Source organism: Conger conger, chromosome 17 (genome assembly GCF_963514075.1).
Source record: "Conger conger chromosome 17, fConCon1.1, whole genome shotgun sequence".
Lineage (NCBI taxonomy): Eukaryota > Metazoa > Chordata > Actinopteri > Anguilliformes > Congridae > Conger > Conger conger.
The window spans coordinates 31,745,905-31,770,118 of record NC_083776.1 but is presented as its reverse complement, the minus strand read 5'-3'; the positions used below and the strand labels follow the sequence as shown (position 1 = coordinate 31,770,118).

Genomic DNA, 24,214 nt, shown 5'->3' with positions numbered 1-24,214 from the left:
CCTCCAAAGTGACTTGTAAGACCAACTGCAGTGCTAATTACCTTGAGCGGTGCAAAGCTGCAAGCGCCAGAGCAACACTGTGGAGACTTAGTGCTAAGCTGATCGAATGCGCTGCACAAGTGAATGAGATATTAAGTTCATGAAAACCTTCCCCGATGGGCAGTATCAGTGATGGTGTCCACCATCTCTCTGTCAATCTCTTGTTCCACTGTCCGAGCGGCCCGTATTAAACCCTGTTTTCTGCTCATCCAGGTGATTCCCCTCAGAGCTCCCTGAAGCCCACGGACAGCGATATCTCTGAGCCTTCAGAGGATCAGTTTGGGTCCAGAGATTCAGGGCTCAGCACACAGTTTGTCAGCTACATCAAGGCAAGTCCCCCCACACTTCCACACGGTTTCCATAAAGATTTTATCAGGGCTCCCTCGCACATTGAAAATCCTCAAAAGGGAAATATCGAAAAATAAAACAATGTATTTTACATTTCTTGAAAAGCAGAACAATTTGACAGGTTACTGGTACTATGACTAAGTGCTTTAATTTTTCTGTTGAGAAATTTTGCTGAACATCTAAAAAACCTTTGTGTCCACAAAAAAGTATGCCCTAAAAACGGCTCCTGAATCAGAATACGCATTCTGTGGAAGTGGTTTGCAGTTGATCCTGGGATAGCATTCATTTTCAGGGATATTGAGGCCAGAGCTCTATTAGTGGTCTGTAGCCTACATTATAGTTTTATGTGGGCCCTTGAACATGTGAAAACAGAGCCAGGGCATGGCTTTCAAAGTCTGGTGTTTTCTGAAGTAGTGAGGTGTGGGAGCCCTCTTTAAAAATGTGGCGTTTTTCTGTTCTTTTAGTAACCCGGTGTCATGACCTCAGTGAGGATATTTGTAGATCTGAAAGCGCTACGGAGAAAACACGGGCCTCTAAATAATGCATAAATACGCATTTTAACAAGCACTGTTCTGGCAGTGTGTCTGGGTGAAAGGTTGAGCAGAGGAGAGTCCCCAGTGTCTGTAGATTTCCTCTTTATCATGTTATTTTCAGCCTCACTGATAATAGCATAACAGAATGAGTTTCCCTCTTTCTTTAAGACTGCTGTTCGTCTGGTTATTAAATGCGTTACAATGATTGGCAGCAAAGTGTTCTTTGGTGTGGGGTTTTCTCAGTGTTGCTGCGATGTTGCAGTAGTGTAATGTTCCTGCCATAATGGGAATGTGAATAGTGTTTGCTGCATGTGTGCTATTGTAATGTGCATGTATGGTATAATGGTAAGTGTATGGATATCATGTGTTGTGTGCTTGTCTTTATAAGTGTGTGTGTGCACGGGTGAGCTGTCTGCGCTGGCGCTAGTTAGCCTTAGCCTCAGCTGCCGTGGTAACGCGGTTTCCCGCTCCTCCAGGGCCGGGCGGCAGACTTCGACGAACCCCTCAGGATAGAGGAGGACTCCAGCTGGGCCTCCGATCAGCCGTGGGTATCTCTCTCTCTCTTTCCCTTCTTCTTTCCTCCTCTCTTCCTTTTCCCTCCCGCTCTCCTTCTCTTCTCCACTTCTGCATCTCCCCATCTCTATCTCTACCCACTCTGCCCCCCTCTTTCTCTTTCTCCCTCAAGTTCAAGTTTAAGATAGCTTTAGCGCAATGATGAGCAGACATGTACATGGTTAAATAGCTTATAAATATCAATTGACATTAGAATGGCAGCTGAATGTAGAATATCCTGGCCGTAAGTTATTTATCATTATTAGTGAAATCATTTTGCATCAATCGCTGTCCCTCAGGCTGTATTAAGTGGCGGCACGCTGTGCTCCTAATGTCACACGCTGCCTCCCTGCCTCCCCCTGAGACGTGTTTGTTTCCACTGCGCAGTTACGTGTTTTATCCCTGCTTCTTTTGTTCCTCCTGCTTTTGATTTGTCACCGCTTGTTCTCGTTTTAGTGACAGGTGTTTAACAAAGAGCTGTTACAAAATAAAAATAGCCTCACTCTGCCTCCCCCTTTCTTTCTGTTCTCTGTTTTCCTCTCCTGGGCTACAGTTCCTCTCTCAAGTGCTTGCTGTTCTGCAGGATTGAACTGCGGATAAACTCCCATTGCTGCCTCTCCTCTCAGTCAAAAATCCCGTACTCTTTTTCTAAATAATTAAATAAATGCAAATTTGCAGTTGTATAGCAATGGGTATGGCTTATCTGCTTGATAAGCAGTCTCTGTGGAAATGCCACTTGCTAACTGAGTGTTACCCTACCGCTTTGTGTCAGGGTATTACTGTACCATAACACCTGTTTCCTCCCTGCAGGTCCAAGGTCACAGAGGGTACCAAGATCCACATTGACATGATCAACCAACTGAAAGAGGCAGTGGAACTGCTACAGGATCCGGACAGGTGAATGGGCATGCCTAAAATTGATTTTAAAATATATTATACAAACTGCTGGGTGGTTCCTCCTGCTACGCCATTGTCCTTCGATGGGGCTCATGTCAGCCGCAGTGTGTTCCTCAAGGTACCATTGGTTGTGATGAGGCCCAGGTCGAGAGGGATTCAGATGGTGGGGTTGACCACGTTGACAATTGGACCTCCTGGTGTGAGGGTAGATTGGACGATGCCGTTTCCTGCTCTGGCTAAATGGAGTGTGGTAGCTGCGTTAATGGGCCTGCTCTCCCTCTATGGAGGAATCTCCAGGCTCTTACAGCTGCACTAAATCTGATTCCTAAGAAAGTCAGTTGATCCATCTTTTAAAATGGTTTGTTAAGTCATTGGCTGAAACCAAAGACCTGCCTAAAATGTGGCTGAGTAGATTTAGCATGATGGAGAGAGAGATAAAGTGTACTCTTCTGCTTAAGGAGGGAGATGGTTGAAAGCCATGTTGATCTCTTTGAGTGATTATGGGTGAAGTTCAGAGCTACTCCTGTGTGCTACCTGGGATGAAGGATGATGGTGCAGTAAAATGGGATGGTTCTCCTCTGCAGAGTGAAAACGGACCCTGCGGATGTTTCCGGAGTGCAGCTGTACCCGGTGGAGATGGTTCTGGTGGAGGAGTCCGTCAAGTAAGTCTCTCCTCCTACTCTCTCTCAGTGCACTGTGGCTGGTTTTACAGGCTCTGTTCTTGACAGAGGGTTACTGGCAGTGTGTTTTTATTGTCTCTCATAAAATATGAAAAATGGAACTGTGACATTATGTTTATCATGCAGAAATGCCAAAACATTAAGTACAGTAATTGTAACTATATTATTACATTACAAGCTGGGCTGGTTTGACTCTCTTTCTCTGTCTTTCAATCTCTGCAGTGGCCAGGATTGTGCGGGTGAACTGACCACACCAAAGGTAAACTGCTTGTGTTTTCTGTCCAAGACTGAAGATACCAGCAGATGAGATGTCATTGTGAAAGACATTCACCCTTCATTGCATCAGAGTGATCACACCCTCTGTTTTTTTGCGTTGGGTGTCATCACCCAAACGCAATGGGTCACATTGTGCACTGTCCAGGGGTCTGTCTGTCCCTTCTTTGGGTGTATGGAAGAGGGGGAAGTTTCTAGGCTTTTTTTTGAACTAGTAGGCAGTAGTCTTTCTGAGTGCAGGCCCCCACATCCCTGAACCCCATGAGCCTGAACCCCCCTTGTCTCTCTGCTTCCCCCTGCTGCTTTGGGGTGAAACTGCTGATGGCTGCTGCACTGCATTATTAGCCATCGCTCTTTCATACAGTGAACATTTACAGTAACAGTGCAAAGCTTTGGTGGTTTGGTGACTTCTGTGATTACTATGTGTTTATGGGCTTTGATTGTTGCCGTGTTGTAGTGTGAAATCTTTTTTTTGGTTGATTTGTAGTCGTGAAAATTGCCATGGCTGCTATGTTGTAGAGTGAAAGTTCTGTCTGTTGCTTGTCAGAGTGGTTGTTCTAATGGACACTGCAAAGTGTGAATTTGCAGGCAGTGTTGCAGACTGAAAAGTGTGATTTTTATGAGCAGTGAAAGTTCTGATGGTTGCAGTGTTGTTTATTTAAAGTTTCATGGCTGCTGTGTTGTAGAGTGAAACGTCTGAGGGAGGCCTTGAGTTCCAGAAGAAGAGGGAGGTGATTCTGGAGAAGGCCAGGCATGAGGCTCAGCTCGCCTGCCTGCAGTTTGAGCGAGAAGTGCCAGCCCAGGTAACTGACAGCCTCCCACTCCCCATCAGTTCCTTATTTCTCCTCCTCCACCCCCACAGCGAGTGTCACATGACCACCGCTTACACTTCTGCAACATAGATTCTGGGGACTACCCAGATGAGCCCCTGTGTTCCTTCCAACATCTCTGCTTCCTGATAGCAGAACGTGCAGGTTGATGAAGTGCAGGTTTACTACATGAGTTTCCAGTATATTACCATACAGGGCATCCATTGCCATGTTCCTCTCCTTGGCGACACCTCTTTAATGAATGCTCATAAGATGCTTTAGATTGGAATGTTTTGAATTCTATGGAAACAGCGTTTTACAGAAGAATGCAGAGCTGTGAACCTGGCATATTTATAGAATCTCTGTCTTCAGACCTGCATGTGCAGTGTGGTGGAGAGAGAGAGAGAGAGAGAGAGAGAGAGAGAGAGAGTGGTCGCCCAGGCTGCTAGAGTTCACTTGCATGCCAAAATGGCGACATGGTCACCTGACACCACAGAGAAATGTCCTGCGTAGTTTCCCTTCAGCAAATATAGATTCACTCGGAGTCTGTTACTGCATCACACACTGCTACCCCGGTTCTGCTCGAGGTGTATTGTACGATTAGACGGGGGTTAAAATAAATCCTGCGCTGTGAAAGTTCTGATGCATAATAGATAATGTTACGTAAGCTTGTTTACTTAACTTCAGCTCCAAACGATAGTGTGGAACACATAATCTGGTAATCTCTTGCAGTCTGGATGTAGAGCTGGGTTTCCAGAAAAGCCACAAGGTCTGCTAGGTTTTGTTTTCATCTTAATATCAATTCATCAATTAAGATCACTGGCCTTGCCCTAGTCAAGCTGGGGGCCTTTGACCAACTGCAGTTGGTCCACCCAAAAAGCCATGTGACCGTTGAGCACCATTTTTGATCCTGTTCCTTTAAACCCTGTGTCTACAGACGATTGTGATTGGCTCGCTATACGCATACCGAGTGGGACATGGGGGCTGTGATTGGCTCACCTTTTGCAAACCTGTAAATTCTTAACTGGGGTCATCCCTACGCTTGGAGCATTTTAACTGTGAAAAACAGCCGGACCGCACAAAGAGAACAAGAACTGGACCATGTCTCATGGCTTTCATTTCATGTCTAAGAATAAACTGAACCAGTGTACCAAAATACATTTGTTCAATGCTTACTTAAACTTTTTAATTATCATTTTTTATTACTGAGGATTTATCTGGAACTGTAGAGAGTGAGATCAGCAGAGCGCTGACTCTGCCTGACCCACAGATGATCCGTCTCTCCCCACAGAGCGACGTGATTGGCCAGGGAGCCCAGTCTGAGGACCATGGAGACGGGGTAAGAGTGTGTGTGTGTATGCGTGCATATGTGTGTGTGTTTGTGCGTGTGTGTGCATGTACTTGTGTGCATTCCTGCATGTGTGTGTGTGTGTATGCGCATGTGTATTAGTGTGTGCACTGGGAATGAGGGTAGTTGTGCATATGAATTGTGCTTATTGGTTTTATGCAAAACCTAGTATATCTTTTTATTTGTCTTATGCGTATATCGACAGTCCTCATCTGGCTCTCTACTATAAATGTCTCACACAGTAACTCAAGAAGTAATTAAACTACTGTGAAAAAAAAGGTTAGATACAAAACAGAAACGTTTGTTTCTGACAATTCCACTTTTTTAAACACATATTTTTGTGTAACACCAGTACTTTGCAGCACTCAGGGTTAACAGCTGTGAAGCTGACTGAAGTAAATCCCTCATAGAGAAGTTCAGTGTAAACCAGAACAGGCTGAAAGGGGGGACCGCTCTGTTTCCTAACACTTGGATTGAATGAGGGAGACTGGCTGCTGTGCAGGTGCCTCCCTGAAGAGGGCGCTGTGTTTCTCTTTGGGTCCAGGGGGAAGATGAAGCCTCCACAGAATCATCCAGTCTGAGCTCCCCTCCCTTCGGCCTGAAGCCACGGTCAGGTGAGTGCAGCCCGGGCCTCTGAACAGACGTACTGGGGGTGTGTGTTTGTTTGTGTGTGTGCGTGTGTGTGTGTGTGCATGCATGCTTGTGTGTGCGTGTGTATGTGCGTGTGTGTGTGTGTGTGTGCATGCATGCTTGTGTGTGCGTGTGTATGTGCGTGTGTGTGTTTGTGTGCGTGTGTGCGTGTATGTAGCGTGTGTGTGCGTGCGTGTGTGCATGTGTGTGTGTGTATGTGCTTGTGTGTGCATGCATGCTTGTGTGTGCGTGTGTATGTGCGTGTGTGTGTTTGTGTGCGTGTGTGCGTGTGTGTGCGTGTGTGTGTGCATGTGTGTGTGTGTATGTGCTTGTGTGTGTGCATGTGTGTGTGTGTGGGGGGATTCCCAGGTATCACACCAGGGAATAACAAAGAACTAGGTGCGAGTATTCAGAAGGAATTTATGTCTCTGTAATTTGACCGTCTCAGCCGAAGAGGACTGTGACCCTGTGGAGTAATGTTGCGCTGTACAGATGTAGCCCCCAGGGGCTCCTTAAACAGCCACGTCACACTCACTGTACCGCCCGATCTGACAGTCATTCCAGCAAAGCTTCCCTCACACTGTGACAGTTTCACAGGGGAACGTTTGCCTTTGGAAAGCGCTAACGTTGGAAAACTGGACCCCGAGCCTTCCTATCAGCAGGGTTTGGGTGAGGGGCAGGAGTGGGACATGCACTATATGTTACCCTCTCTGTGTAAATGGGGGGTTCCTAGTGCTCACGTATGCCCAGGGCAAGACTGCCAGTCATCACCTGCATCCCCAACCATGGTCCGACACTGCAAAAACCACATAAATATGTTACTCTCAACCAGGATTTTATTCTTTAGTATTTACACTCAAAATCTTATACTACTACTATACTACTACTTTTTTGCTTTTTGCTAAATAAGATGAAACTATTGCCAATGAGGTGAGACAGTTTTCAAGATTTTCCAATGGTAAGAAAATTCCACTTGTCAAGCGAATATCTACTTAAAACAAGCTAATAATTTGTACTTGAGAGGAAAAAAAGATTTTAAGTCCCATTACACGATGAGAACACTTGGTAAGACATTGTTTTGCCGTTTAGAGAGCTCTGCGGCGCCTGTTAATCATCACTGCTACATAACTGATCCATTAAAGCAGTCAATTTCATGGTTAACTCCCAGCGCCCTGCGGCTTTCCAGAACCAGGCTTGGGGGAGCCATGCGCTAAATCCTGAAGCGTCTCAAAGTGCTTTTCATTACCACAGCCCACCCTGAGTGTTCCGTTTCCCGGGGCAACCACTGATAAGCAAACGCTCCCCTCCCAAATACTAAAGTACAAAGTCAGAGCCCTGCTCTGAGTAAACACTCCCCCTGGGACTCCCAGATAGCTGCACATATTAAAATTTGCTGTGTTGACAGTCAGGCCTTATTGCTTTGTGCCAGTAATGGGCGGTCTGCGCCCCTCAGCGGCCCCTCTGTGTCCGATATGAAGGCGTCGGGTCCAGTTTCGGCTAATAGCAGCAGCATCCATCACCCCTGCGCTCAGTAGAGTTAGCGTTAGCTTCAGCGGTGTTAATGCTAACAGCACGTGATGAAACAACAAACTGTGAAACAACACTAACATGCTCTTATCCTCCCATGTCGTCTCTGTTTCTGTGTGTTTGGTTTACATCCTTTTGTGTGCGCTCTTTTCCTCTCGCTTTCCCCGTTTCGATGATCACGTGACTGTGTGCTTCCTGCCCGCTGGGCCTCGTTCTTCTCCGAACCCCGCGTCTCTCCGAAAACCTTTAAAACCCTCTGCATGTGGTAAATGGAATCTCGTGCAATCACGCCCTCATTCTGCCCCTGTGTCTATGTCTGCTGCTTATCGTTCCCCTTTATTTCTTATTTGCTCAATTAATTTCCACCAATTATTTTCTGGGGTTGTACCCGCCCTCCCTCCTTGCTCCTCCTTTTCCCCTCTAGCCCCCACCTCGCTGGCTTGCTCGCCCCCGCCCTGTCTCCGCCCCCTCACACAGGCTACTCCCGCTGATAGAGACTCCCTCAGTAGCCCAGATGAAGGAGACTTGCTGTGCAGTGGTAGGTCCACCCTCTCTCCACTGTCCTATCCAATCAGAGAACAGACCCACAATGCACCAGATAGTTCCTGTGGGAAAAAAAACTATGTGTATTGTATGTTTGAATGTGTTTCTTTGCATGTGTGTGAATACATGCACATGCATGTTTGTGTGTGTATGTCTGCTTGCTTGCTTGTTGTTGTTGTATGTTGTGTGTGTGTGTGTGTGTGTGTGTGGTGTGTGTTCAGGCTTTTGAACTTGCTTGGGTCATGTGGGAAGACTTTTATGACTCCAGACAGGGGAGAAGACCCGTCTTTTTATTCACAAACTTTTACAACAGTAAATCTATTTAAAGAAGGTGAGATTACTGCCAGAGACTCTGGTTATTGTTTATTGTGGGCTGCTCCAAAGTACTCCCAGCTATTTATAGGTTTATATTTTCAGCATTAGCTAATGGTCCTGAGGGGAGTATCGTCCCTCTAATGGAATGGAAACCGCATCCGGGGCAGTCTGAGTTGTTGTGAGCCCTCACACTCAGCAAGAGATTTCTGTTTCCCTCCAGGTTAGGGATGGGTGCAGTGCTCTTTCTCTGAAGCATTTCAGGAATGTATTTCGAGAGCCGTGGTATTTCACAGTTTTTACTTCTTTTTTTTTTAGCATTTTAGCATTTAGCATTTTTTGGAGATAATTTTTTTTTATTCCCCATTTTTATTTGTATTTGTATTTTAGAATTGGGATTTGGTGACAGAAAAGGCTGAAGCGTTGTCATCCTGTAAGAATTCCAGATCTTTCCATGCATGTACTGTTGCCTGGATTCTGTAAAAATAGATCTTTTCTTATTTTTAAGCGATCTGACAGTTCTCATAACTTATTTGCATGCCATCACTATCCAGAAACGCCGATATCCTGAACGTCGCAGACAGGGGTGATTAACTTCAGTGCTGGAGGGCCATTGAGTCTGCTGGTTTTTCGCTGTGGTTCAGCACAAGCCATTCATTTAAGCCAGTGATTGGCTGGAGGCCACGCACATTGTTCTCAAGGCTTTAATTGGCTGCTGATTGAAAGGAAACCACAAATAACTGCAGATGCTGTTGCCCTCCAGGACTGGACTCGCCACCTCCTGTTCCAGACAGAGTGAACCGCAACAGACTGTTGCCACAGCAAGTGGGTGCCACATCACTCTGTTTTCAGAGTGTGAGTGCCCCCTACAGGCAGGACTGTGACAGACTAATTTGCCCAACCTCTCTGAATTAAAACAGACGTGTTCATTTTGAGAATTGAAGCATTATGAAATAAAACAAAGTTTCAGTCTGGGTGAATGGGGCAGTCCATTTTTAAAATTTGAGTTGCACCTGCTGTCTTATTGTGTGTATATGTGGGTTGAAATTTTTTTGTGTGTGTGTGCGTTCGTTCATGCTTGTGTGTGTTCACATGTTCACACATGTGTGTGTGACTACATTGAAGCTCTGTCTTGCACCAGAACACACAGCTCCTCCTCAGCCAGGTGTCTGCCCTGCACTGACACGTTTGCAGAACATTTCATCACTGAAAGTTTCCTGACCTTGGCCATATTCTGAAATGTTTTAAAGTTAAAAAAAGATCAGACCCTAAAAGAGGCCCTTTCTGCAGCCTCTACCGCAGGACTACAAAAGCATTCTGCTCACAGGAAGTGCTTCTCGCTGTCAGTGAGCTTCTCTGTCATCCCACCCCCACACCCTAAGACACACAGAAAGAGAGAAAAGTGGAGAGAGACAGAGAGAAAAAGAAAAAGAGAGAGCCTTGACACAGTTCACTGAACGCTTTGCAGCTTCGCCTTATCTTACTATGTTACATGAATGTCAAGATGATCACATTCACATTCATTCAGTCATTGTTTTACTCATTCATTTAATCCAAACCAAGCTTTCTCAAAAACTTCGATAGAAGGCATTTTCTTTTTATGATGCCCAGTAACTCACACGGAAGAGTGCAAAATCCCCACATTTCTGAAAATATATTTTATATTATATGCCAATTATATAATTTTACTAGTATTTATGTATTTTGGTAGAATGTGAAAACACCCCTGCAGATACGTGAGCCTTTTGAACCCGGTCTGGTCTGCAGTACTTCCTGTGCACTGCTTACAGTATCTGTAACGCTACACTAACACTGAGAGAGTGTTGTTCAGTTAGCACCATACTGGGCCCTTTGTTCTCTAACACCATTCCCAGCCTGGCTGCTGCTCGCTTCAGGATTTTATCCTGTGATAACACACACATGATTTCAGCCTGACATCATCTCTCTTCCTGTTCAACGGGTTTATGCTCTCCTTTATCTCTGATACTCTCCAGGGTAGCTGCCCCTCAAAGAGCAAGTATGTGTTAAGATTTTGTCTGTCTCTGGAAGTTCAAAATGCTGGCTGTTCTGTGTTGGCGAGTTGACAGAAAGTAGGTTTCCCCTTGTGGCTGGAATGAGTATTAGAGGGTTGAAAAACTGGCCTCCGTGGATATACCTGATGCAGACTGGTTCACAGAAAAGGCTTTGTAGATGGTATCAGCTGCCCATCTGAAAGGTGTCAGTGTAGCCCTGTGGCAGCTGGTGTTCTGTTCAGGGGCTGTTTGTTCCCAATAAATCACTATAGCATTAGCTTTGATGGGAAAAATGTATCACTGTGTGCGCAGACAGAGACAGTCAAACTCAGCAGTGTCTACAGGTTTTGTGGTTTCCTTTAGGGTGCGTCCAGCAACCAAGACCTAGGAAACAAGCTGTGTGGAATGTTTAGCCAGTCAAGAACAAATAAGATAAGCACTTAGTCTTAAAATAAGCACTTAAGGGATGAAACACAAAGAAGATACTTAGACACTGCTCCCCTTCTGATGTCTTAAAGGTTAAAGCATTTCAGTTGATGATGTGACCCACGTATGCTGTGCACCACCGAGAGTGGTGGTGCAACCCAAACACCCTTCCCCACCCTGCCCCGACCTCTCTCTCTCTCTTTGGGTGTGACTGTGGGGAAGTGCTGCTTCTTTCTTTTTTTTCTCTCTCTCTCTCTTTGGGGGTGGCTGTTTCTCACTCTGGCTGTCGCTTGTCTCACTGTCCTGGGTTTGGGGTGCAGTCTTTCTGCGGACCTCCAAGAGCCTGGAGTCCATGGACCCCCAGTTCACCATGCGCCGCAAGATGGAGCAACTGAGGGAGGAGCTGGAGCTGACGGAGCAGTTGAGAGAGGTGAGCCGGGCATGATGGCGGCGCTACAAATCTGTCCATCTACTCTCTTTCACTGTCTCACTCTGTCCATCTGCACACCTCTCTTTCACTCTCTCTCTGCTCTGTGTGCTTACCTGTGTCTGAGTGTGTTGACCTGTGTGTGAGTATGTTATTAGCCTGTGTGTTGACCTGTGTCTGAGTGTGTTGACCTGTGTGTGAGTATGTTATTAGCCTGTGTGTTGACCTGTGTCTGAGTGTGTTGACCTGTGTGTGAGTATGTTATTAGCCTGTGTGTTGACCTGTGTCTGAGTGTGTTGACCTGTGTGTGAGTATGTTATTAGCCTGTGTGTTTACCTGTGTCTGAGTGTGTTGACCTGTGTGTGAGTATGTTATTAGCCTGTGTGTTGACCTGTGTCTGAGTGTGTTGACCTGTGTGCGAGTATGTTATTAGCCTGTGTGTTTACCTGTGTCTGAGTGTGTTGACCTGTGTGTGAGTATGTTATTAGCCTGTGTGTTTACCTGTGTCTGAGTGTGTTGACCTGTGTGTGAGTATGTTATTAGCCTGTGTGTTGACCTGTGTCTGAGTGTGTTGACCTGTGTGTGAGTATGTTATTAGCCTGTGTGTTTACCTGTGCATATGTGTGTATGTGTACCTGTAGAACATTGAAAGCAGGCTAAAGGTGGTGTTACCCGAGGACCTGGGCCCGTCCCTGATGGACGGGGTGGTGCTTTGCCACCTGGTGAACCACATCTGCCCCCGCTCCGTCAACAGCATCCACGTGCCCTCCCCTGCCGTGGTACGTACAGGGATATACCTTACCCTGGGTAAGGGTTCGACCGGGGGTGTAGGGGTTACTCACTGACCAAGCTCTTTGTGTGTGTGTGTGTGTGTGTCTGCGTGTGTGTGTGTGTGTGTGTGTGCTTCAGCCCAAGCTGAGCATGGCCAAGTGTCGGAGGAACGTGGAGAACTTCCTGGATGCCTGCAGGAAGTTGGGCGTCCCAGAGGTGAGTGTGACACGCTTCCTGTCGTCGCATAGAGCCGTCAAGCTCACTGAACCAGGATCAGCTACAGTGTGCGATTAGCAGTTAGGTGAGATTACCGATGAGAATATTGGCTAGAAGTGGGAAGAGAATGATGATTAGGCTGGTGAGAATGTTTGAAAGTTCGGAGTATCAGACAGAAGGTCCAATGATCCTTGATCAGTGACACCCCTGCACACACCACACACCAGTGAGTGGGGTGGAAGTGGGCTTGGGTCCTGGGATGGCCTCCATGGTGCACCAAAAATGCTCCAATAAATGCTTCACCAGCCCTGGACCTGGAGAGTCAAAGAATCATCTGGTTTTTCTTTTCACCTTAGAGCAAACCAACTAGTTTCACTGCTAATTTTGAGCCTAGATACCGGGCTAGGTTGCCCAGATGGTACCAGTGTTGATCCCAGAAAGACCTTCCACCCCCCTCAGCCCTGTGAGAGACACAGGGGTAATAGAACAGCTATAACTCTCAGAGTGCGCAGTCATCACATGGCTTTGGCTTCTGAAGCATCACCTCATTAATGATCTACCCTCAGACTCACATCCTACCAGAGCCATTACCCCCCAACGCACCATTCCAACTGACTTCAGACAACATTCCCAGAACACTCTCAAGGGAATGTTGTGATAACATGCACATTAGCTGGGATCCATATAGTTTTATGGAGAAAAATAGCTTTTCATAATGGTTGTTTTTAGAGCGGTCTATCTATCTATTGTGAGATAATCACAATGAAAACTATTTTAAAGTGAAAATCCTCCATGTTTTGCTGCAAGTGGGTAGAAGGGGAATTAGAGAAATTAGTTACTGTATGTTGGACAGAACACTGGTGCCTTTTATAGAAGTGCATATAAGCAGAGCGGTTATCTGTGAGACCAGGTCCAAGTATTCCAGAAGAAATACAACTTTTTTCATTATTAATAATTCTGCTTGACACCTTCTCTCGCTCACAGACTCATACCAAGACTTGAGTGTGCAGCTATGGAGCCAAACATCTGCTTATCTGTGACCTGTATGTGATTTTCAAATCATTCAGGGAAAAATAGCTTCCTCAGCCAGGAACCATTGACTCTAAAGGGCTTTTGGAATGTTTTAAAAAAAGAATGGTAGTAAAAAATGTTTTTCATTATATTACATATTAATTTTGTCCAGGCAATTCTTTGGTGTTTTTAAAAGGACATAGTTAAATAATGGGTGTACCACTGTGAAAACACCTAAAACAAACCTCTGTTTGATGGATAACATTGGAGAAATTACTTCAGCAGGGAACATGTGAGAGGTGACGTGAGAACTTTGGAAGGTTGAGCATTCTGGATGAGCTGTATCGGCTCAGTGGCACAGGCTGGCAGACTTGCTAGGAGGTTGCAGTAGTCAAACCAGGAGATTACAACTAGCTTTGTGGAGTATGTGGTTAGATATGGCCGAATCATCCTCTTGTTGCACAGAAGGAATCTGAAGGACCGTGATGTTGCTGCAACTTGGTCTCTTGAAGTCCTGCTGGTCATCCAGGACCACCCACAGGTTCTTAGCAGAGCGGGAGGCAGCCACTGTAGTATCTACGGCGACTGTGAGTTCTTGTAGTAAGGATGTCCTGTGACTGGGAGGGATGAAGAGTGGCTCAGTCTTGTTGAGGTTGAGCTTTAGGTGATGCCTGGCCATTCATAAGGAGACGTCAGCCAGGCAGCCAGATATTCTCTCATTAATCTGTGTGGCAGAGGGAGCGAAAGGAAACATCGAGTGTCATCAGCATAACAGTGATATGAGAAGCTATGTGACACAATTACTGAACCAAGAGAGTAGTGTAAAGGGAAAACAGCAGCGGCCCCAGTACAGAGCCATGTGGGACTCCTCTGAGATGGGGATGAGGTGCAGAGACAGATCCCCTCCAGGTGACCTGGTAGGACCTATCTGCTAGATAGGAAGCAAACCAAGAGAGGGCAGTCGCAGAAATGCCCATCTCAGCCAGGGTGGAAGGAGTTGGTGGTTGACCATGTCAAATGCTGCAGACAGGTCAAGGAGGATCAAGACAGAGGTGAGTGATGAGGCTCTTGCAGTGGGGAGTGCAATCTCCCATCAGGTGCCCAGACTGGAAACCGGACTGGTGAGGGTTGAGCGGGTTGTGCTACTAGAGAAAAGGTGAGAGATGTACAGCTCGTTCCAGAGCTTTGAACAGAAAAGGCAGTAGTGATTCAGGTAAATAGTTCCTAACATCAGAGTGAGATTGCACAAGCCATCTTAAAACTAGGGGAACCTTACCACTGGCTAGGTTGTCGGGTAGGTGTCAATTACATTTCTGTTCATTTTCTATAATCAAGAAAATTTTTTGAAATTTTTTTGTAATTAGTTTACACTCCCAATAAAGTGGCTATAGGCAAGTGGGGAGTGCTCAGTAACTTTCTGTCACAAGGTTTAATATGGTCGGGCAATAAGATCCTCACTGTTTGGAGTGAGTCTGCAGGAAACCAGTCTTCTGCAGTATTCTGCTCTTACTTCCACTGTATATTGCGCTGTAGCTTTACTGTCACCATCCAATAGCTGTTCTGTAGTGTACAGCCTATTATAGACTCCTGCAGATTCCCTGTTCCCTGTCCATCTTTTTAGCTTCCTTGTAGTTTTTTAATGTAGCCAATGACTGAACACTATGCTTAGGATCTTATATACTGTGTGATTGCCTGCCTCTTGTTGTACATTCATGTGCCTCAGCTTCTTTACTAGACTGTCCCGGGGCTTTGCCCTGTTCTCTTTGCTGCTGTAGTTTGCTGGGGTTTGGGTTCATGGGCTTCACGCTGTAGCGGCTTCTGTAAATCACCCTAACTGCCCGGCCTCTCCTCCGCCTCACCTCTGTCTGGCTTCTGTGCAGCTTGGAATGCGCCAACACCCGCCTGAACACTGCGACCCGTGCAGCTGCAGCTCACTGAACGCTCCATCCGCACCGCTAACACCGTTTAACCTTACTCAACACTCCTGCTGTCTGAGAGAGGACGCCTGCGTGTCTGTGTTGCACTGGGTTTACCAATAACCCTGGGCATTTATGCTTGGAATAAGACCAATCGGGTATGAAAAAGGAGAAGCCTTACTCCCTACTTTATGAATGAGAACCCTCTCATAGACGTGCTAAGCCGTGTGTCTCTTTCTCAGAAAGCAGGGGTGTGTATCATTCTGCAGCACACACACACACACACACACACACATGCACATGCACACTCCTAAACTCCAGCCTCTGTTTTAATCTCATGCTTTATTTTTCTCTGCCCTCTGATGGCTGCCCCCTCCTCTGCCTCCTTCTCCTCTCTCTCCTGTGGCCTGCAGTCCTCACTCTGCTCTGCGTACGACGTTCTGCAGTCGGACCTGCGGCCCGTGCGGAACACCGTCCTCTCCCTGGTGGCACTCGAGCCCGACAGAGAGGGCGTGGCCAAAAGTGTGGGTGGGGCCGAGGGCCAGGTCGCGGGCGTGGCAGCTGAGGGCGTGGGCGTGGCCGAGGGCGTGGCTGAGGGCGTGGCCGAGGCAGAGGCTGTCAGTGATAAGCCCGCCTCCCAGGCCCCGTCCCCTTCCTGGTGTTTCTGGGACCTGATTGGCTCGGGCATCATACACTTTTTCTGTCTGGCTCTACTGTTCGCTGCGTACAGCTGGAGTGAGCTGACATAATGCTGCTGCCCTTTCTCAACCCCGCCTCAATCCCACCTCTCCTGGTCTTCCTCTGCACTGCCTCCTACTGAACACCCTCCTTTTCGCCTGTTCCTGCCCCTGTTCAAAGGAAGAGGCCCACCCCTGACTAACATGTAACATCCCCACAACGATGCTGCTGTGAACGTACAGCAACGTTGCGTGGATGTTGTGAGTTAGCTGGGGAGAGATGGTACTGTACAACACACACACACGCACACACACACACACACACACACACATACTGTATGCATATTGTCCAATTCAAAGTTGGGGGTGTCGATTCCTGGGTCACGCTGCTGTATATTTCTATGGCTGAGCTGCACTCTGCTATCACTCTTCGAGTCCTCTTGCCACCTGTGACATCTCTTATGGTCAGCCCTCACTGTGTACAGGTAAGAAACAAACCTCAGGGCTCAGGTCTGTGCCATATCAAGTGTAAAAGAACACACAACACAAATATGTTACGACTGCTGTGACACAAAGCAATAACACGCAATAGATAAGATCGTTTTAAGATCATTTTCTGTATGCATGACTGTGACGCCCTGGGTTGGATTAGTCCCTCAGGCACAATGCACGGAGCAAATGACTTGTTTTGTGCTCTGAGCAAGCACATTACCCATTGTCAGCATTGCAGATCTGAACATGATCATAATCAACAGCAATGAGAGCCTAATCATAAACATAATCAGCAACAATCAGAACATAGTCATGAACATAACAACAATCAGAACATAATCATGAAGATAATCGGCAGCAATCAGAACATAATCATGAGCGTAACAACAATCAGAATATAATCATGAACATAATCGGCAACCATCAGAACATATTCAGGAATATAGTCTACAACAATCAGACCATAGTCATGAACATAACAATAATAATATGATTGTGAACATCAACAACAACAATCAGAACATGGTCATGAATGCAATCACCAACAATCAGAAGGTAATATCACATGGCGAGAACAGGTTATGCTTGTTATTTGCCAACAGATTCAAGTACCGAGCACTGCATAACACCTGCACTTAAACAATCTTTGGGTTTCTGCCGCGATCACATGACATGGCAAGCTATTCCACACATTGACAAGTATTTGTTATTCATTATTTGTTTTCTGATGTTCACAAATGCATATCTCTTTAACATTACTGACTGCTCACAGTTCATATAAAAATGTATCTTGACAGCTGACCCAGTTCTCTAGCAGTGCTTTGGCATCTTTTCTTAGCCTATTGCAAGGATATTTCACAGACAGTGATTCACTGATTCAGTTGTAGATCTGTAGAGCTGGACTAATACTGTCCTATGAAATGCTGTCTTAGTTTTTCATTAAGTGTGTATATAAGCAGATTGGTGTGGTCCAAAGACTTGTTGATGTTCATGAATGTAAGATGATTCAGGTGATCTTGGAGTTGTTCCACTCTTCTTCCACCTTGTAAAACACAGTTGGACAAAGCTGGAGATACAATTAACAGAGGACTTAATGTAAGCCACTTCCTGTAAAATGGAAAATCTCTTAATTGTGGGGCTCACCAGAACACTGATGGCCATTACTTTCTTTGATGGTCTCCTCCATATACTCACTGATTCTTGAAAGTCTCTCAAGCAATGAAGATGACATATTCCAACTTGGTACATCTTATGAATATGAATCAAGGGTGAATTATAGGGTTATTAATATTCATAAGCTGTAACAAAGCACAAGAACCGTATCTACTGGTACCTCCAAGACTAAAGAGGCAAAGGAGACAGATGGAGCACAAGAGCTGACAGTCTGGATACAATAGAGAATCTGTGATTATCCGCTGCTCTGGCCCAAAGCCCTGCACAGTATCCATGCCTTTGAGAAATGTTTCTTTATTACATAACCTCTACATTTTTACTCTGTGAAATAGTTGAGTGAAGTTGCTTGAATTGTATTAATGTGCTGTAAATATGTTTTTCCGTTCTTTGTACATTTTGAAAAATAATAAATAAGAAAACCTTACACAACTTTGAACTCAACTGAAGGACTTACTGTATATATTGTGACTGTTCAGAATGCGTCACAGTAAAATTGAGGTAATTCTGTAATGGTGGTCAAATGGACTCCCAGTCAGAAAAACATGCAGTACAGTGTCCGCTAGTTACCCATCAATAATGCTGTGTTATGCACGTAGCCACTGCGGTGGTCCATTGGCACAGCTGAGACTGCAGTGGACACGAGGACCAGCAGTCAAAAGAAGGCAAAATAGTTGGACAAAGAGAACGCTGACTTCCACTGCTGTGCAAAGCCCAACTCGTTCATTAGTAACCAATTCATTAACAAATGTTTTGCAGGACATATGGAGTTAAGTCTAGCTACTGATAATTCCTAATGGAATAAGATTAATGAGCTCTATACTATGATTGGTTGTTGGATTCCTCTTTCAATATGCACAGCTCTTAGATGTCCCCTTGTTGTCATGACTACCTGAAAGTTGTACTACTCACTGTTGCATTCTCTTTCCCTTTGGATTCCAGTGCTTTTTGTGACGCTGGTCATTTTTATGAATTGTATAGCTGACCGAGTCTATTGCAAAGTGAATAAATGTATAATTTGGGTTATTTTCTAAAGTTTTGGTTTACTATTCTGAGTGGTTTGCTTCTGCCAGGTTTAGGAATCAAGTTTTTGGTTGAATGAGGAATGAGGCATCTGTTTGACTGGATTTTGCTCAGTTTTAGACATCGGTCCATTCCCTCTGTGTTTCTGAATTGTTCACGGTGTGACATGAAACAAACAGGAACTCACATACCCACACATTTACCCTTATGTGCAAGGGCTGGCAACATCATAAAATGAAATCAAGTTATGAAAAACAATTGTTTATACATCATGATATGAGATCATATTACAGTAGATCAATGAAGCAGCTTTAAGACAGTTTGCAGTATGACCAGAGTATAATTGGATTTTACAGTGTGGACATATTATACAATGTGTTTCAATTTCATACGTCAGCTGGCTGGCCATGATAGCTGGCTCCCACTGCAAGGTAGCACTGCTTTTATTTTTGGGAGATTTTACTGAATTGGGCAAGGAGCTCATGCCTAAATCCAAAAGACTCCTGGTTTCAGAAGACTTGAAATGTCTGATAACAATAAAGGCGACCATGAATTTATGTGTTTGTGAGTATGCTATGCGTGCTTATGTTACAGAATTTGCACAATCCTTGCAAGCAAGTAGGCTGAAATCCACTGGTTTTTAGCAGAATTGGCTAACATCGCCACTAACGTTTAGCTAAATACGAACACGAGTAATGTCAGTTAAATTGCTAACTAAATGGCTTGTGTGGAAAGCTACTACTGAAGCAGACGTTTGAGAAATCATATTACACTGTGATTTTCTTAGCTCATTGCTGTCACACAGTAGTCTGCAACGGCCAGAATCACCTTTGGAGTATCAGCGGGCGGGGTTGCATATGGGGGAGTAGACATTTTTTGAGTGTGAACACAGGAGTGAAGAGTGGAAAGAAATCCTGCATAGTATGCCTTTAAAGGGCATAAATGTAAGAAACCTTTGCAGGACTGTTTAAATGATGTGTTTATCTCACATATTGTCAATGTCCATGCTGGACCACATGTATTGTATACGGTTGTATGCAGCAACTGTATGTAGCATCCAAACCACTACTTTGAGCCCTACCATCACATGCAGTGTGCTGATCCTTCACTTCTGTTTTACTCTTTTTGTGCTGCCCTCTATCTCTCTTTCTGGCTCTCTCTTTGTTGCAGGAGAAGTTGTGCCTGCCGCATCATATACTTGAAGAGAAAGGTTTGGTGAAGGTCAGCAGCACAGTGCAGGCCCTGGTGGACGAGACCTGCATCAAACAGGCCCTGTTCAGCTGAGAGGAGAGCGGTGGGCTGTTTTCCTGAGGGTGTGGGTTTACCTGAGGGTGTGGGTTTACCTGAGGGTGTGGATTTACTGGAGGGCGTGGCTTTGTCAGGGTGTGGCTTAACCTGAGGGTGTGGCTTCAAACAGGTTACCTGGGGTCGGGGTTTCAGAGAGCTTTACCTGTGTGAAAAGTAAATTGATGGAAGTGTGGCTTGACAGACAATTTACAAACTGGTTTTAAACAGACTTTTTCTATTGATTTGTATAAATGGCTCGCTACCATACCTCCTGAAATTTAGCTGTTTTTATGGGAATATGCTTTTTGTTTTTCAACTGACGTGATTGAGAACTCGTTTTCACTGCCAGCAAAAGGGTCTGACTCAACATTAACACTAGGTGGTGCTGTCCTGATAAATACAATACACTATTGCCAGTCAGTTTACATTAGAACATTTTCATGTGGAAGCATTCTGGGCAGTGACCAATCCTGACAATCACTTTGAGCTCTTCAGCTCTTATTTATTTTTATTTATTAAAACTCCTGGCAGATGGGTGAAGGATTTAAGCAGTGCTTTGGATTTAATGTAATTTGCAAAGTTAACTTGTAGGTAATAGTGTAGGTAATATATTTTGTAAAAGTTTTTATGATGGTTTTTATTTGTATCTCTTTGTACAGTGTTCTTTCAGTATTGGCAAGATGTCTTGGAATAACAGTACTACAGCATTGGAAGAATATTTGGTATTTGGTTATGAGTGGAACTGCAAACTTAACCCCCTTTTCTGCTGTGTTAAAGAATGTAAGAGAGAAGGGGGGTCTGAACATTCCAATTACAGGATGAATGAATCTGAGTTACCCCACTATTCAAAATAAATACAGCAAAAGACTGAGGTCCACAACTAAGCCTATTGTCAGGTTGTTGGTGTTATAAGAAATCACTTAATATGCTAAATATTTCTTCAAACATTTATTGGGAGCAGAAAGTGCACATACGCTATAGAATATGTTTACCAGAGTTTGGGGTGTCAGTTTGAACCCTGAGACTAGCCCACAGAGCAAGGTTATCTTACTCTGTTCATACCCTTTCCACATGACTATGACTCTGAAAGTACGTTTAAATAATGGCCTTTTTGTACTAGTCAGGGCATTCGCTTTAGCACAATGGCCTTCCATTAGCATTAGCCAGAGGTTTTTCCATTAATGTTATCATGTTATCATAAGGTTTTAGTTTTGCCATGTGTATGCAGGAGAGTTTGCTCTTTTGTGACCAGTGGATGCATGGAATGTGTTTGTGTTTTTACCCCAGGCTTTGCAGTATACTTCATGAGAAGATTGTGTACAGCATATGTGTCTAGGACTGAAGGCAGTAGAACATTTCTGTGTAAATGTATGATGTAATGAACTAATAAGAGTCAAATTGTAAATTGTAATTTTGCTGAATGGATTTTCCAGTTCCCAAATATAGTTCAAACCAAAACCAAAAGTAAAAACAGGGCAATTAAGAAATCAGATGAACTACAGTACAACTTATCGTGGCAGCACGATATTTTAAGTGCACTACATAAGTGTATCTTTTCTATGTTTATATGTTGTACATATCCCCAGAGTCTCAGATTATTATATACTACCCTTTTGCACTCTAGGGTTTTTAAATATACAATATTTCTACACATACAGCAAATGCAGTAGGAAGTATAATATCAGTGTGCTTTTCTACAGCATTTTTCTAATTATTCTTACAAACATCTGTTTATAATAAAACAAAAGCAGGAGCTGTTTTCAGTTAAATAATTGAACATTTTGCATCTGTTAGAGGGGGTAAAATAGTTGTGTGGGAAAGAGCAAGTCATATTCTGTGGCAGGTAAAGGTGCTTGCTGTAAGTGTGTTTTTAAATACAGCATCTCTCTTGGAGTCTATCGACTGGATTCCATCAGCTTGTGATTCCCATTAGTTAATTTCATTCGGAAAGAAAATCTATGCAGGAAATGTATTGACCTGCTCTGTGTTTGTAAGCTTATTGCTGTTTAGTCTTGTAATGTCTTGATGATTTCACAAATTACAAATCTACCTTTTCTTTTGTATTTTTGGTATCTTGAATATATTAGAATTTTTTGAAATTTGTAACATTTTACTACAATGTTTTAGTCAAGTTCAATCTGCTGGATCATTACAAGTGTGTTTTTCAACTTTTCTGTATATAAAATATGAAACTTGTACTTTGGTAAGGATGAATATTTTTTGTCTTTGTTATATTTCACCCATGATGTAACATAGTCAAACACGTTTTTATACTTCTTTTTATGTTGTGTATGGATATCACTATTTGTTGTACAGCATTTTGTGATTGCATGACCTTTTCTTATCCATTGCCCTAATGACTGTAGATACTGTACAGGTTATTACAAGTATTACTGAACCAGTAAAGCCCAGTTTGTAAAACTTCTCAGGTGTCTCTTTATTTGCTGATGGAGAAGACTGCACATCTGACAGTAGGTACCACTAATTCACAGTAATAAAGCATCCATCAGACCGCCATCAGTGGCAGTCAGTCAGTACAATCAGCAGTACAGTGGCAGCCAGTACAATCTGCAGTACAGTGGCAGTCAGTCAATACAATCACCAGTACAGTGGCTGTCAGTACAATCAGCAGTACAGTGGCAGTCAGTACAATCAGCAGTATAGTGGCAGTCAGTACAATCAGCAGTACAGTGGCAGTCAGTATAATCAGCAGTACAGTGGCAGTCAGTATAATCAGTAGTACAGTGGCAGTCAGTACAATCAGCAGTACAGTGGCAGTCAGTACAATCAGCAGTACAGTGGCAGTCAGTACAATCAGCAGTCCAGTGGCAGTCAGTCAGTACAATCAGCAGTACAGTGGCAGTCAGTCAGTACAATCAGCAGTACAGTGGCAGTCAGTCAGTACAATCAGCAGTACAGTGGCAGTCAGTCAGTAAAATCAGCAGTACAGTGGCAGTCAGTACAATCAGCAGTACAGTGGCAGGCAGTCAGTACAATCAGCAGTACAGTGGCAGTCAGTACAATCAGCAGTACAGTGGCAGTCAGTCAGTACAATCAGTAGTACAGTGGCAGTCAGTACAATCAGCAGTACAGTGGCAGTCAGTACAATCAGCAGTAAAGTGGCAGTGAGTCAGTACAATCAGCAGTACAGTGGCAGGCAGTCAGTACAATCAGCAGTACAGTGGCAGGCAGTCAGTACAATCAGCAGTCCAGTGGCAGTCAGTCAGTACAATCAGCAGTACAGTGGCAGGCAGTCAGTACAATTAGCAGTACAGTGGCAGTCAGTACAATCAGCAGTACAGTGGCCCCATAGCAGCAGCACCATTCACTATTTTGCCTTATTTTCCTCTTCACCTAACAACCAAAGCTGTTTGCTAGCAGGGCCATCTGTAATGCTAAATTACGCTTCATGCTAGCAAGCCTCTAATGGCCAGCTTGCTCGAGCTGTATATTAGCTGGGATGAGCCCATCAAAATACCTGGGGACGTGCTTATATGTAAAACTGCTCAGTTGCTTCTTCTGACAAATCATGTTCTTGTTTATACAGGGCTCCAACTGGATGTGGTGATTAATGTAAACTCAGCCATTGACCAATAAGATAACACAAATGAAAATTGGCTAGACCCAGTCAGATTGCAGGACATCAATACAGACAGTAGCTTCCCGTTGCAGGTGCTCGAGAGACCCCCTTTAATATCAAAGAAAAAAAATAAGCCAAAAAGAAAGAAAGAAACAAAAATTGATAAAATGTGATTCATGGCTTCAACAAAAAAAGTGAAAAATGAGAGAGACAGAGAGAAGCGAAAGAACAGTGACTGACATTGAACTGGCAACCAGTCCCTTCTCTCTCATTTTTGCCCAAAATAAAAAATTCAAGACATTCTTTCAACCACCAGGTGGCAGCACTTCACTTCTGTTTTCACAACTCCACAGATGGGTGTCTGCTACACTGGTCCTGGAGAAATGCAGGGTATGGTTAACAGTACTTCATTGATCAATTACAATGGACACTGTTTACTGGCCTTATCTGGTTTCTTAGGCCTGAGCTGGTTGTAGATATTAAGGTTTAAAAAAGATCTTGCAGAGCATGTAGCTCTCCAGGACCAGTGTACGAGCCCTGACCAGATCACACACATATACAGGACCAGTGTACGGGCCCTGACCAGATCACACACATATACAGGACCAGTGTACGGGCCCTGACCAGATCACACACATATACAGGACCAGTGTACGGGCCCTGACCAGATCACACACATATACAGGACCAGTGTACGGGCCCTGACCAGATCACA

At 44.5% G+C, this 24,214-nt stretch overlaps 1 protein-coding gene across 2 annotated transcripts in view; it reads left to right on the top strand.

Moving 5' to 3' along the window:
• LOC133116959 (leucine-rich repeat and calponin homology domain-containing protein 1-like) overlaps positions 1-22,344 on the top strand; it is a 56,233-nt gene extending 33,889 nt beyond the window's left edge. Inside the window, exons 9-21 of one of the 2 annotated variants that reach the window (XM_061226995.1) lie at positions 253-368; positions 1,397-1,464; positions 2,283-2,369; positions 2,954-3,031; positions 3,272-3,308; positions 4,009-4,125; positions 5,423-5,470; positions 6,024-6,093; positions 8,061-8,174; positions 11,250-11,359; positions 11,998-12,135; positions 12,266-12,343; positions 19,803-22,344. In XM_061226995.1, the coding sequence (XP_061082979.1) occupies positions 253-368; positions 1,397-1,464; positions 2,283-2,369; positions 2,954-3,031; positions 3,272-3,308; positions 4,009-4,125; positions 5,423-5,470; positions 6,024-6,093; positions 8,061-8,174; positions 11,250-11,359; positions 11,998-12,135; positions 12,266-12,343; positions 19,803-19,916 (1,175 nt within the window). In that variant the 3' untranslated portion in view covers positions 19,917-22,344. The remainder of the gene's footprint in view (positions 1-252; positions 369-1,396; positions 1,465-2,282; positions 2,370-2,953; positions 3,032-3,271; positions 3,309-4,008; positions 4,126-5,422; positions 5,471-6,023; positions 6,094-8,060; positions 8,175-11,249; positions 11,360-11,997; positions 12,136-12,265; positions 12,344-19,802) is intronic. The other variant, XM_061226996.1, reaches the window with a different exon arrangement.
• Positions 22,345-24,214: the final 1,870 nt, after the last annotated feature.